Source organism: Acanthisitta chloris, unplaced genomic scaffold (genome assembly GCF_000695815.1).
Source record: "Acanthisitta chloris isolate BGI_N310 unplaced genomic scaffold, ASM69581v1 scaffold1383, whole genome shotgun sequence".
Lineage (NCBI taxonomy): Eukaryota > Metazoa > Chordata > Aves > Passeriformes > Acanthisittidae > Acanthisitta > Acanthisitta chloris.
Genome location: NW_008666324.1, coordinates 1 through 11,206, shown reverse-complemented (window position 1 = coordinate 11,206; position 11,206 = coordinate 1). Strand labels below are relative to the sequence as shown.

Below are 11,206 nucleotides of genomic sequence, written 5' to 3'. Positions count from 1 at the left end.
TTTTTTTTAAAAAAAAACCCAACCCAGATAAACCCTAAGTACTCCTTAAATTTGTAGTTATTTGTAGCAGTGTATCTGTAGGATGACTTAAACCACACTAGTCTTCACAACTTTACTACCTCTTTCTCCACAAGGAAACAGTTCACAGGGTGTGTGTCTTGAATTTTGCATTGATTATTCCTGGTCTTGCTAATTTTGGACCTTTTCTTACCTTCTATGTGCCTAGGAAACAAACCAACCACAAGGGATGGCATGTAAAAGACAACAGCTTTATAATCTTTATATGTCTTTTTCTAGAGTTGTGATATATTACATATAAAACTGCATTTCCAACAGCCCCTAAATCTGTTGTTTCCTGGGGTGCAGCCAGTGTGGCTGTGTATGTAAGAGCATGTTTTACTGCTCACAGGTGGAGCAGCAATGGGCACATCCTGCACACACACACACACTGTAGTAGTAGATTCAGCCACAACAACTTGATCTTACATCTGAGACCTCACTGAGTAACTCACTTCTGCTCCAACCCCTGATCTGAATCAAATGGGCACTAAAAAAAAAAATCACCAAAAGTATTTTCACTCTGTTTCGTGTGAGCATGGGATCAAGGTTTTAAAACACAATGCTCAGAGAACAACTGGACATGCCCAAACTCTAATGGAAAACTTTATTGCTGGAATAGTATCATAAAAAAATCCCCAAAAGGTAGTTTTAAGTAAAGTCCTTTGAAATTTTCAGATGTGTGCAAGTTGAGTGAATCAGAACAGGGGAACTGCAGGAGGAGTAGAAGGTGGCAAAACCTGGTTTTTTTGGAAAGATAATGTTACTTGGGAGAACATATACCAAAATGCATCTCACTTTCTTCTGTGTCCACATGTTAATGGTTTACAATAATGCTCTCTATGCAAATACTTGAAGAATGCAATTCATTGTGCCTTTTGCCTAATTTTAATAAATTTGTTGGTTGTCATTAACAAATGTCACTGTGTGCTCTCTCATTACCTTGGCTCAGATCTTCATTTTCTATACGACATTTCTCCAGGGATGTCAGGATTGCTGGGGGCGTAGCTTTTATGAAATGCACTTCCAGACAGTGAGGAAAAATGAGTGCCATTTACAGTCATTTTCTGAAATAAAATGCATAAAGCATTACACACATTAGGATGCCAAAAACCAAAGCTAGAGTGACTCGGACTGTTTTCTGCCACCAAAGGAGGTCGCTGCAGTTTCACTCTGCTCCACACGCTGTACTCAGCTCTCCCTGAGCCTATTTATCCTTTAGGGCTACACCAATAAGATGAGAGAATCATTAAAAACTTTCAAATTCACCTGAAACCTTTTTTTTTTTTTTTTAGAAAACCACATTTATTTCCCTTTCCACATTCAAAAAAAATAGTACTGAAATGTTATTAAAATAAGAGATTGTATATTCCTCTCTCCCACAACCCCATGTTGCATTTGCTCAGTGATGCTCAGACCCAGGTATAACCAGGTGAGCATTTTGGCCAGCAGGACTGCGTGCCATAGTCCAGGGATAACCCAGGCAGAGCTGTCTCTGGATGGAGCCAGCACAGGCTTCACTGCTCCCCATTTGGAGCAGGGATTTGCTGTCAGCAAATGGGCTTCAGCCTCTCTGTGGTGTAAGACCCAGCAGCAAGATGAGAGAACCTTTTAACTGCAGCAATACCTTCTTTTTTTCACCTTCCAGTTCAAAATGTTATATATCCCATCCCCTCATCCTGACCCTGATACAAATCCAAGGGGATGTGAGCAAAGTCCAGGTATATTATATTGGAGAGATGGAGAGTGGTGACAGGACTACTCTGGGATAAACTCCATCCCTACAGGTCTGCAGAGCATTACCCACTTATGCCTGTTTGGCTTTTAACACTCAGCTCATACCTCTATCTAAACAACAACCAAAAATCTTTGGGGCTGAGATGATAGCAGGACAGGCCATGGGGCTCAAATAGTTGGGGGACTTGCTAAGGTGTGATGACTCAGTTGCTTCCTCCCCCTTAAGGGCAGGTCATCCCACAAGGTCAAGATATTTCCTAAGAAAAAGAATGCTTAATATTTACAGCCACTTCGTCTTTCAGACTGAAATGGTTTTCACAAGAAGTCTTGGGGACAGTGGCAGCGTCTCTCCTGACATGGGGTTGGTTTACCCTGCCAGAGATCTCCAGCCTGAGTGGGATCTGGATCAGGCCCAGCAACTTCACCAGCCACATCAACATGGCCTGGAAGCCAGAGCTGCTAAGTGAAAAAAACCCAAAACCCCAAAGAAATGAAAAAAAAAAGAAAAAAGACAGCCAACCAGTACTAATTAGATTCAGTATAACATATCTCACAAAAAAAACAAGAGTTGAAAAAGATTTTCTTGTAAAAAAACTTCATGGCTTGGGTCCTGCCACTGAGCCTGAGTGCCTATTCCAAAGTTCACCCCTTTTGCCCATGTTCACCAATGTTCTTGTCCCATTATTTGCAGAGCAAGTGAATTAAACATGGATGAGTCTGAATAGCAGGCGTGCGCTGTTCAGTCCTTGTCTGTCTCCTCCACTGGTGTATTATTTTAGAGTTCATGCAAGTGTCTAGAAAGGAAAAAAAAAAGACAAAAAATGCTAATCAATGACTCAATCAAGGCCTGGAAATAAAGACATCAATGGCTACCCGGGGGAAGGAGTGCAAGAGTAAACATTAGCCCTGCCAAGAATAAGAGATGGGAAGGGGCCTCAGAGAGGAGTTTTGTTCCAGGACTATCATATTTCAAGAGGATTTTTGTTTTCAGTGGCTGCATGTATTAAGGCACAGCAAGGATTAAACACACCCCTTGCTGCCACACCATGACAGAGAGCCCAAAGAAAGACTTGGCTTGACTATATCAAGCCTTGGATAAGACACTGTTAGTTTTGTTTTCTTCTTTTCCTTTTTTCAAATTGTTCACTGGCACCTGGAATATTGGCATCAACTCATTCACCCAACCTGCAGTCCCTCACATATAACACATTAGGTGTAGAGCAAGAATACTTTGGGTTTATCCTCTGGGGCGATGCTGGAGTTGTCCACCTCTATCAGGATGTTCTTGTCATCTCTGGTGACTGGTGCTTGATCTTCATTCTGGAAGACTTGTGGTAGATTCCCTAAACTGACATCCATGTCTTTGAAGGCGTGGAGTAAAAACACTCCCAAAATGATGGTTAGGAAGCCACACACAGTCCCAATGATGTCAATTACAGTCATGGTGACCCACTCCTTAAAGAGGATGATGGAAGTTGTGATGACGATGGTGGTGAACAGCACATAGTAGATGGGAAACACTAAAGAGGTGTTGAAAATGTCTAGAGACTTATTGAGGTAGTTAATTTGTGTAGTGATGGATGCCACCAGCGTGACGACCAGGATCCATGTCAGTGGGTGCTGCAGCACAGGTTGGCCAGCAAAGAAGCCCTTGATGGCAATTCCCAGGCCTTTGACTGAGGACACAGAGAAGGCACCAATAACGGAGCAGATGGTGAGGTAGACGAGGATGTTGCTCTGGCCGTAACGGGGCGCGAGGTAGAAGATCAGGAGGAAGCAGAGAGCCAAGAGAATCGCACCATAAGCCAGGAAACCTGGAAGAGGGAGAGAAGAACTCAAAACTCAAGCAATGGCCAAAGGGAGCAATATGTACTGGCCAGCCCCAAGAGGGAAAACACAACCTTCTGTGTACCTGGTTCTTTCAGCTTGGAAGTCATTTCATCCAGAGTGGTGACCTCCACGTCCTCTGGGGCATGTATCACCATCACAGTGCTGCCCACGAGGCTCAGCATGCAGCCCAGCTTTCCCAGCAGGTTGAGCCGCTCTCCAAGCAAATATGAAGACAAGATGGCACTGCATGGGACAAGAAAACATCAGCTGGTGCTTGAAAGTCCTTTAAAAAAGGATCAGCAGCTAAATGAAGACTACCTTTCTGCACTACAGGGACACAAATTGGGAGTAAATCTGTTGGATTCCAGTGTGTTAATACACAGTCACATTGCATCTACTGACAGCTGAACCTGCAGAGGTGCAGGTGTGATCTATAGGTCACAGCTCTTGTGTCAGCAAGGTGCAAAAGTGCTGAATGTCTTAACACACCCCCAGAAATACTTTCAGGGTCTACAGAATCATTCATGAGCTGCTGAATGAAGCTGCATTATAAAGCTTTTAGTGCTCAAAGAAATTACTTCAAGGACTAGTGTAATAGGGAAAAAAACCCTGAACCTAACACCAGAAGAGTTACATTAATTTTAACTAAATCATCAGAATTATTAAGCCTCAGAGAGACTCTGAAGATACTGGAATGTATCTGCAAAAAAAAATGTAGCTGTTGTCCATACAGATTTGAGGCAAGACACCAGAGCAAGTCCTAACTGTTTGTTTATGCATTTCACAATAACAGTCCTATAAAACCTTCAGTACCCACAGCCATGTAGTTTGGTAGGAATCTCCCTTTTAAAAACAAAGAAATAAAATAGGGTTTCAGCCTTTTTTGGCAACAGCTAGAAGTATAAAACCCCCACAACTTCAGAGCCTAAAAAGCCTAGAAAATAAAAGGCAAGTGAAAGGCAGTTTGTAAACAAGTCTGATGTTTTTGACCCTTTCAGATTTTTAGTACTGTTGACTGCAAGTTCAAAACAAACCAATAAAACAAACAGCAACAACCCTGAGATGGCTAAAGAGCTGGAATTTTTGGCAACAGCTAGAAGTATAAAACCCCCACAACTTCAGAGCCTAAAAAGCCTAGAAAATAAAAGGCAAGTGAAAGGCAGTTTGTAAACAAGTCTGATGTTTTTGACCCTTTCAGATTTTTAGTACTGTTGACTGCAAGTTCAAAACAAACCAATAAAACAAACAGCAACAACCCTGAGATGGCTAAAGAGCTGGAATAAGGAAGGACAAACCAATAAAACAAACAGCAACAACCTTGAGATGGCTGAAGAGCTGGAAGAAGGAAGGAAGTAACATTGAGCTTTGCAATAATTTAACCTACAGTGTATTTGGCTGCTATCTAATGCAGCATTTCCAGAAGGGTTACTTAATCCAGTGGTTCCCAAATGATGCCTCAAAAAGGACAACAATTGTTTTTCAGAAAACACTGAGACTTTTTTCCCTTTAGGCAGAATAAACTATATTAGCATCACGTTAAGTCTTATCTCTACAAGACAAACAGGCAAACCAAAAAAAGGCAAATTGCAAACTCTAGACACATAAATCACCTTATGAGCACGCTCAGAGCCCCCAGAGGTGTGACAATAGTTGCAGGAGCAAAGGCATAGGCAGCAAAGTTGGCAGCTTCCCCTCCACCCACTAAACAAAAACAAGAAAAATAAAAATGAGTGAGTTACGGAGTACTTTGTGCGTTTTCTCTTGTGAGCTTGAAAACCAGTAATGCTTCAGTTGGAGAGTGGGTTTTACGCTGGGGGTCTCATGCTGCTGCTAAACAGTGGGTGAAAATTATTACAAATTACTGCAAGTAGAGAGACACACTGGAGTCCTGCACACACACAGGGAAGGGATGGGAATGTCAGGGCTTGGTCATGTCAGGGCTGACCCACATGGACTCACTAAACCCTAGGCAGGAGCTGCAATGTGTCTGGGGGTTAGTGAGGGGTTGGGGGGCAGCTGGGGGAACTCCAGTGCTGGGAAGCTGCTCCTCACCCCCACAGTGTGTCCTTGGAGTGTCCTCGAGCCATGAGTGCTCTGTACTCACTCACAGTAGCTCAGAGGAGCTGCAAGGGCAGAGCGAGGTGGAGGCACCTTGAGCTGCTGCTGCTGCAGTGAGAACCAGAAAAGTGGGTTCTGAAAAACCCTCTTGTGAAATCTGCTGCTCTCTGTGTAGCTTTGAGTTCAATTTGAGGAGATACTGTAACGCTGCAGCACAAAAGAAAGGTCTTAAGGCTTGCTCTAAGGGAAAACAGGCTTTGCCCAAGAAAGGAGCTGCTACCTGCACCTCTGTTATCTGCCTGTGCTGCAGCAGGAACCTTTCCTGGCACCCCCAGGCACACACAGGAGGCTGCCCTGTGCCTGGCACACAGGCAGAGCTGCCAGCTGCCTTATTAAAACCTGGCTTTTCATGCTTTAGATCAAGTAAAACTGAGCTAGCAAGTCCTACCAGCCCTGCAGGTGGATGGTGAGGGAGATCCTGCATGGCTCATTGCCTCTTTCCTTGAGGAGCCTCTGCTGAGGATGGGGAAACTCAACAGGCCACAGGCTTTAAGCCATGGCACACTGCTTCTTCCACACTTCATTCACAGGGATAGACCCTGGAAAAACTGCAAATCCAGGGAAACAGGTTCTACTTACTGGTTAACAAGCCAGCCCACCAGAGCCAGTCTTTTAGGTATCCATGGCCTCCGTCTCCTGGGGAAGAAAAGCACATGGGTATGCAGGAGTTAACAACCATAGTCTTCAGAGCAATGAGAAATGTCCTTTCAGAGAGAAATAAATTGCAAGAGGAAGAATATAACAAAGAAAACAGATTGGAAGGGAAGGAAGAATATGCAGACATGCCATCCTACAGGGAAATTAAGTTAAGGGATTAGTGGAAGCTACTTATAAAAGCAGCAATTTAATCCAGGGTGGCAATGGGAATGACATTGTTGCCCCAGAGGTTATCAGCCTTGGTTGCAGCCACTCTGCAGCAGCATGGAGCTTGGGGCTGCCCTTCAGCCCTCCAAGCTGTGGTTGTCCTTGCTGGTTTGTCAGGGTGCATCACCCCCTAAATCCAGAATAAACACCCAGCTGAGCTCCCACAGACTGGTTGTCTCTCCTCTTGCATGTTCCACTTTCCCAGTCCCCTATGGGATGTGCCTGGAGCAGAGGGATGAAGCATGACAGGACCTCCTCTCTACTGGGTGCCCCTCACCCAGAGCTGCTCCCTGGGCCAGTGCCACATGCACCCTGCCCATGGGGAGCCTGTGCTTCACCCTGCATCACAGCAGCTTGTTCCAGAGCCTCACACATGAGCACTAAGGTAAGGCAAGAAGTTTTTCCAAACCCAGCTCAAGCAGAGTTACAGCTATGAAGGATGGAGATGGGAAACACTGGTTGTTGCTCTGTGCACTGCCACAGTTCATGTTGCTGTATAGCCATGGTGAAGGCTCCCTGTGTTCTGCCCCAGAAATTATCTGCTCCTTTTGTACACTGCTGTGTATCATGGTTGTATTGCAGGGCCTCAGCCTGAACTGCCAGAAAACCTAATATTGACTTTATGTGGAACAGTCATTATGTGTCTGAGTATTTCTGATGAAAAATGATTCATGGCATTGGACCGACTAAATGAAAGAAAATGTGATATAAATAAATAAGGAAGAATGGACATACTGTGTTGGGAACTAATCCAACTCTGGTCTTAACCCACAAGCTGTTAGAGATAAGGAGCTTGAGCCTGCTGACATTGTGAATCCTGATTTTGCTGGGTCAAGGAGAGCCCATGTTTTCACAAATCTGACCCAACCAGAGCTGTCAGTAACAGCAGTGTTTGACCTGCCTTGGAGAAAAGTGATGTGCTCAGATAGCAGGGGTAACACACTGGGTCTGAGAGATAGGGCATGAGATAGGACGAGGGGGAACGAAGAGTTCAGGACACAGGGAAAAATCTTTTGCTAGAATTCAGCCTCTTCTCATTCCTCAACAAGTTCATAAATGCTGAAGTTCAGATGTTATTCTTTGGTATTTCTTAGAAAATGCTGGTTTATTTGTCCTGGGTTTTTTTCCCGCTTGGTTAGGTTTTTACTGACAAACTCTTTGTCAGCTGCAGTTTTCTGTCATCAATCTCTAATTCCTTGTTACACATTCTGAAAAAACAGAAGGTATTTGCTCTTCTTTTACTCACTTGTCTCTGTTGTGGGAAGAGTTCATGGAGGGAAGGAGGAGAGAGACATTCTAGGGTTGAAACAATGCTGGTATTTCATGTTGCAAATATAATGCCAAAAAAGCAAACCCATCTGGGTTCAGCCTAGTGGTAGAGGATGGGGATGGACTCAAAACTGATCTTTGGCTCAGGTGCTGTTGGTAGTTTTGCTGATTGACTCTGGACAGCCACTACATCATTCCATGCCTCTGTGTCTCCATGTGGAGACACAGTAAAATGGGGATGGTGATATTTACTTCCTCTAAAATTTTTTTTAAGAACAGTTCCTAGGTCAGAACTGGGAAGCAGTAGTATTTTAATTATCATTACTTTGTTTTGTAGTTATGCAAGTAGGTCAGTTGCTAGGTAGGACTTCTTCAACTGTTGCTAGAGCACGTTTGCAATGCTGATGGGATGTGTCCAACTCCACAGTGCAATTCTGCTGTAGGCAGTGCTCCTCCACCATGGCCCATCCATATATATGTGCACATTAACACATGCCTCACCCTAAGAGCCTGGTGCTAGGGGAAAGTTATCCACAGGTTGTTGAGCAACATACCTCCGAAGGATTCCTTCTGAAACCACAAGCAGAGTTCACCCAGAGCACTGATGTGGAGTTCTGCATTCATACATGGCTCTTGCTAGGGCAATTAAAGCACATGGGGCCACGTCCTTGTCCCGGTGATGTGGTGGCAAAGATGCCTAGTGCACTGGGGCACAGTCATGACTTGCAGCTTTGTGCAGAGGGGCCCATTTCAAAGAGCTTTCAGCACTCTGCTTCCTCCTCATACTTTCCCATGTCAGAGCTGTGATGGGCATGTGTTGTTCTTCTGGTAGAGGCACAGCTAATCCCACAGGGCATGTCACTTGCTATTTGCAGTGCCAGGCAGGGGAATGCTTCTTTTAGCTGAGCTCTTCCAGTGCAGAGCTCTGTAAATTAGCTCACTTCCATGGCAGGGCTCTGTAAGTTACCTCTTTTCCAATGCAGGGTCTGTAAATAAACTTCTCAGCTCCTGAACAGCACTGCTCTCTCTGTCTCACACACAAAAATGCATCCACAAAAGTTCTTATTTACATTGCTGATAGAAGACTCACTGTACCCAGAGGTGTTCCCTTGCCTTACGAGTGCTGGAGTTTGGATGGTGCATGTGGTTCTGGGAACAGGTGGTCCTTCTCCCTCCTGTCCCCCACAAAAGCCTTACCTGCTCTGGTGCCTCCTTTCTCCACCAGCCGTAGCAGCCCCTTCTTCTTGAGGATGACACTGCTTCCAATGAGGAAGCTGGAGAAGACAGCCAAACCCAGGCCAATGTAGAATCCATAATTGTTTTCCAGTTGAGTTACCCAGAAGTTATCTGAAGTCCTATTGTCCTGGACAGAGTCAGTTGAGTCAGCATCACTGATCACTTGGCACACGACCCGGTGAGAAAGGCATGAGAGGGTGATCAGAGACCCTGTGAGACCATCATGGAGATAAAACAGCAAATTAGTGACATGACTATCAACAGTGTCTCCATTATCCTTGAACTCATTCAGATGTTCCCCTGAACAGCCACTCATGCTGTCACCCAAACAGCACATACCCATCAGCTCTCAAAAGCTCAGGACACCTCTTTACTCACATGTGGAAATGGCAGTGTTGAATGACAGTGTTCATAGGTACAGTTCAAGCATCTCATTACCCTGTGTCTTCCAGTCTACACACTGAACTGGAAGGCCACAAGGACCCCTCAAATAATGTGATTTGAATTTCCAGATATCTGTGCCAGAGAATCTCCACCAAACTCCAATGTTATGGGGTTGAACTATGTCTTATTGACCCTCAGCCTTGTTGATTTAAAGGCTTTGGTGCTTTCCAGCCAACTAATCCTTGCATCTGCCAGCTCATCTGCTTATAACCTTGGGTTTAATGTGGAGAGATGCCAGAACATTGTAAATGTGCATCTGTTCCAGCTCTGTGTACTGAGCAGTGTCATAAGGCACCAACAGGTTTGTCTCTGACCAAAGTTTCATCTTTACTGTTTGTTTAATGGTTTCATTCTACCTATTTGCAGAGTGTCTGAGAGCTCCTAAAGCAAACCCAGTCCTGCCAGTGTGGAAGGACTGAGAGCAGCCACAGTTTTCTGCTGTTAACACCAAGAGCACTACAGCCCAGTGTCAGGCCAAGGTGTGTTGCTGTGTGTGGGAAGAAAAATTGCTGAGTTTCTTCCTCCCCTGACACTCCTACCACACCCAGTACATCTGTCTATTGCAATCTTCACTCTGAGTGTAGTAAAGACTATGGGGAGCAGAGCAGTCAGGAGGAGTGTCACAAAAATCCCTTTGTAGTAAAAGGCCACAGGTAGTAAAGACTATGGGGAGCAGAGCAGCAGGAGGAGTGTCACAAAAGTCCCTTTGTAGTAAAAGGCCACAATTTTCTGCCAGAACTCACATAGGCATTACAGAGCAACTATTTGTGTCTCTGGAGGCAGGAGTATGGCTAAACTGCTCCCAGCACTGCTGGCAGCCTGGGCATGGGTCCCACACTTTTCCTGAACCAGGAGACTGGCTTAGACCTTCTGCAGCTACACCCCCTGGTCCTGGCACACATAGCTGAGGTTTTTGGATCTGAACTAGATAGACACTTTTTTCAAAAGGGAAAAATTGCAGGGATTTTCTAGATGAATTTCCAAAGGTTTCTTAATAATCTAGGTTTTTTTTCTAATAGAAAAATACTTTTGATAATGAAAACATTTCCTGGTGGACAGGGGGAACTTGCCTTCTTGGTAATCTCCACAATGTACCACTAGGCACAAGCATAAGGCAGCAGGATGGGGTGATTACCGACTGGATAAAGTAATCTTTAAAGGAAAAATACCAACTCCTAGATTCTCTGTGCGCTGGAAGGCAGGCAGAGCATGGCTCAAGTTTTCCCGTTCCAATACGGACTTCAAAACAAGGGAAAAGAAGCCCCAAACGCAGAAGAAAAAACAGCGACAGAGGACATTTCCAAAGCCGGGGGAAGGGCTAGGGCCGTCCCGGACCTCTCCCACCCCTCCCGGGGCTGCACCCACCGTTGCTGCAGCTGCTGTTCGTCTCCAGCGGCTCCATCGCCTTCGCTCTCCGGGCGCTCAGCGCATCCCAGCGCCGAGGGCAGAGCAGAGCTGGGGAACCTGGGCAGGGCAGGGCTGGAGGCACATTGTACCCGCCCGGCTCCTCCTCCGGGACGGGACAGCACAGCACACCTGTACCCGCCCGGCTCCTCCTCCTTCTCCTCCTCCGGGATGGGATGGGATGGGATGGGACGACACAGCACACCTGTGCCCACTCGGGTCCTCCTCCGGGATGGGATGGGATGGG

General features: G+C 45.4%; 1 protein-coding gene across 1 annotated transcript; it reads right to left on the bottom strand.

Moving 5' to 3' along the window:
• Positions 1 to 3,003: 3,003 nt before the first annotated feature.
• On the bottom strand, positions 3,004 to 10,957 carry LOC103799696 (magnesium transporter NIPA4-like). Its single transcript, XM_009072042.1, has 6 exons — positions 10,921 to 10,957; positions 9,073 to 9,321; positions 6,322 to 6,378; positions 5,235 to 5,325; positions 3,707 to 3,867; positions 3,004 to 3,608 (listed from the first exon to the last, which is right to left on the bottom strand). Exons 1-6 carry the CDS (start codon positions 10,955 to 10,957, stop codon positions 3,004 to 3,006), a joined length of 1,200 nt encoding a protein of 399 aa, XP_009070290.1.
• Positions 10,958 to 11,206: the final 249 nt, after the last annotated feature.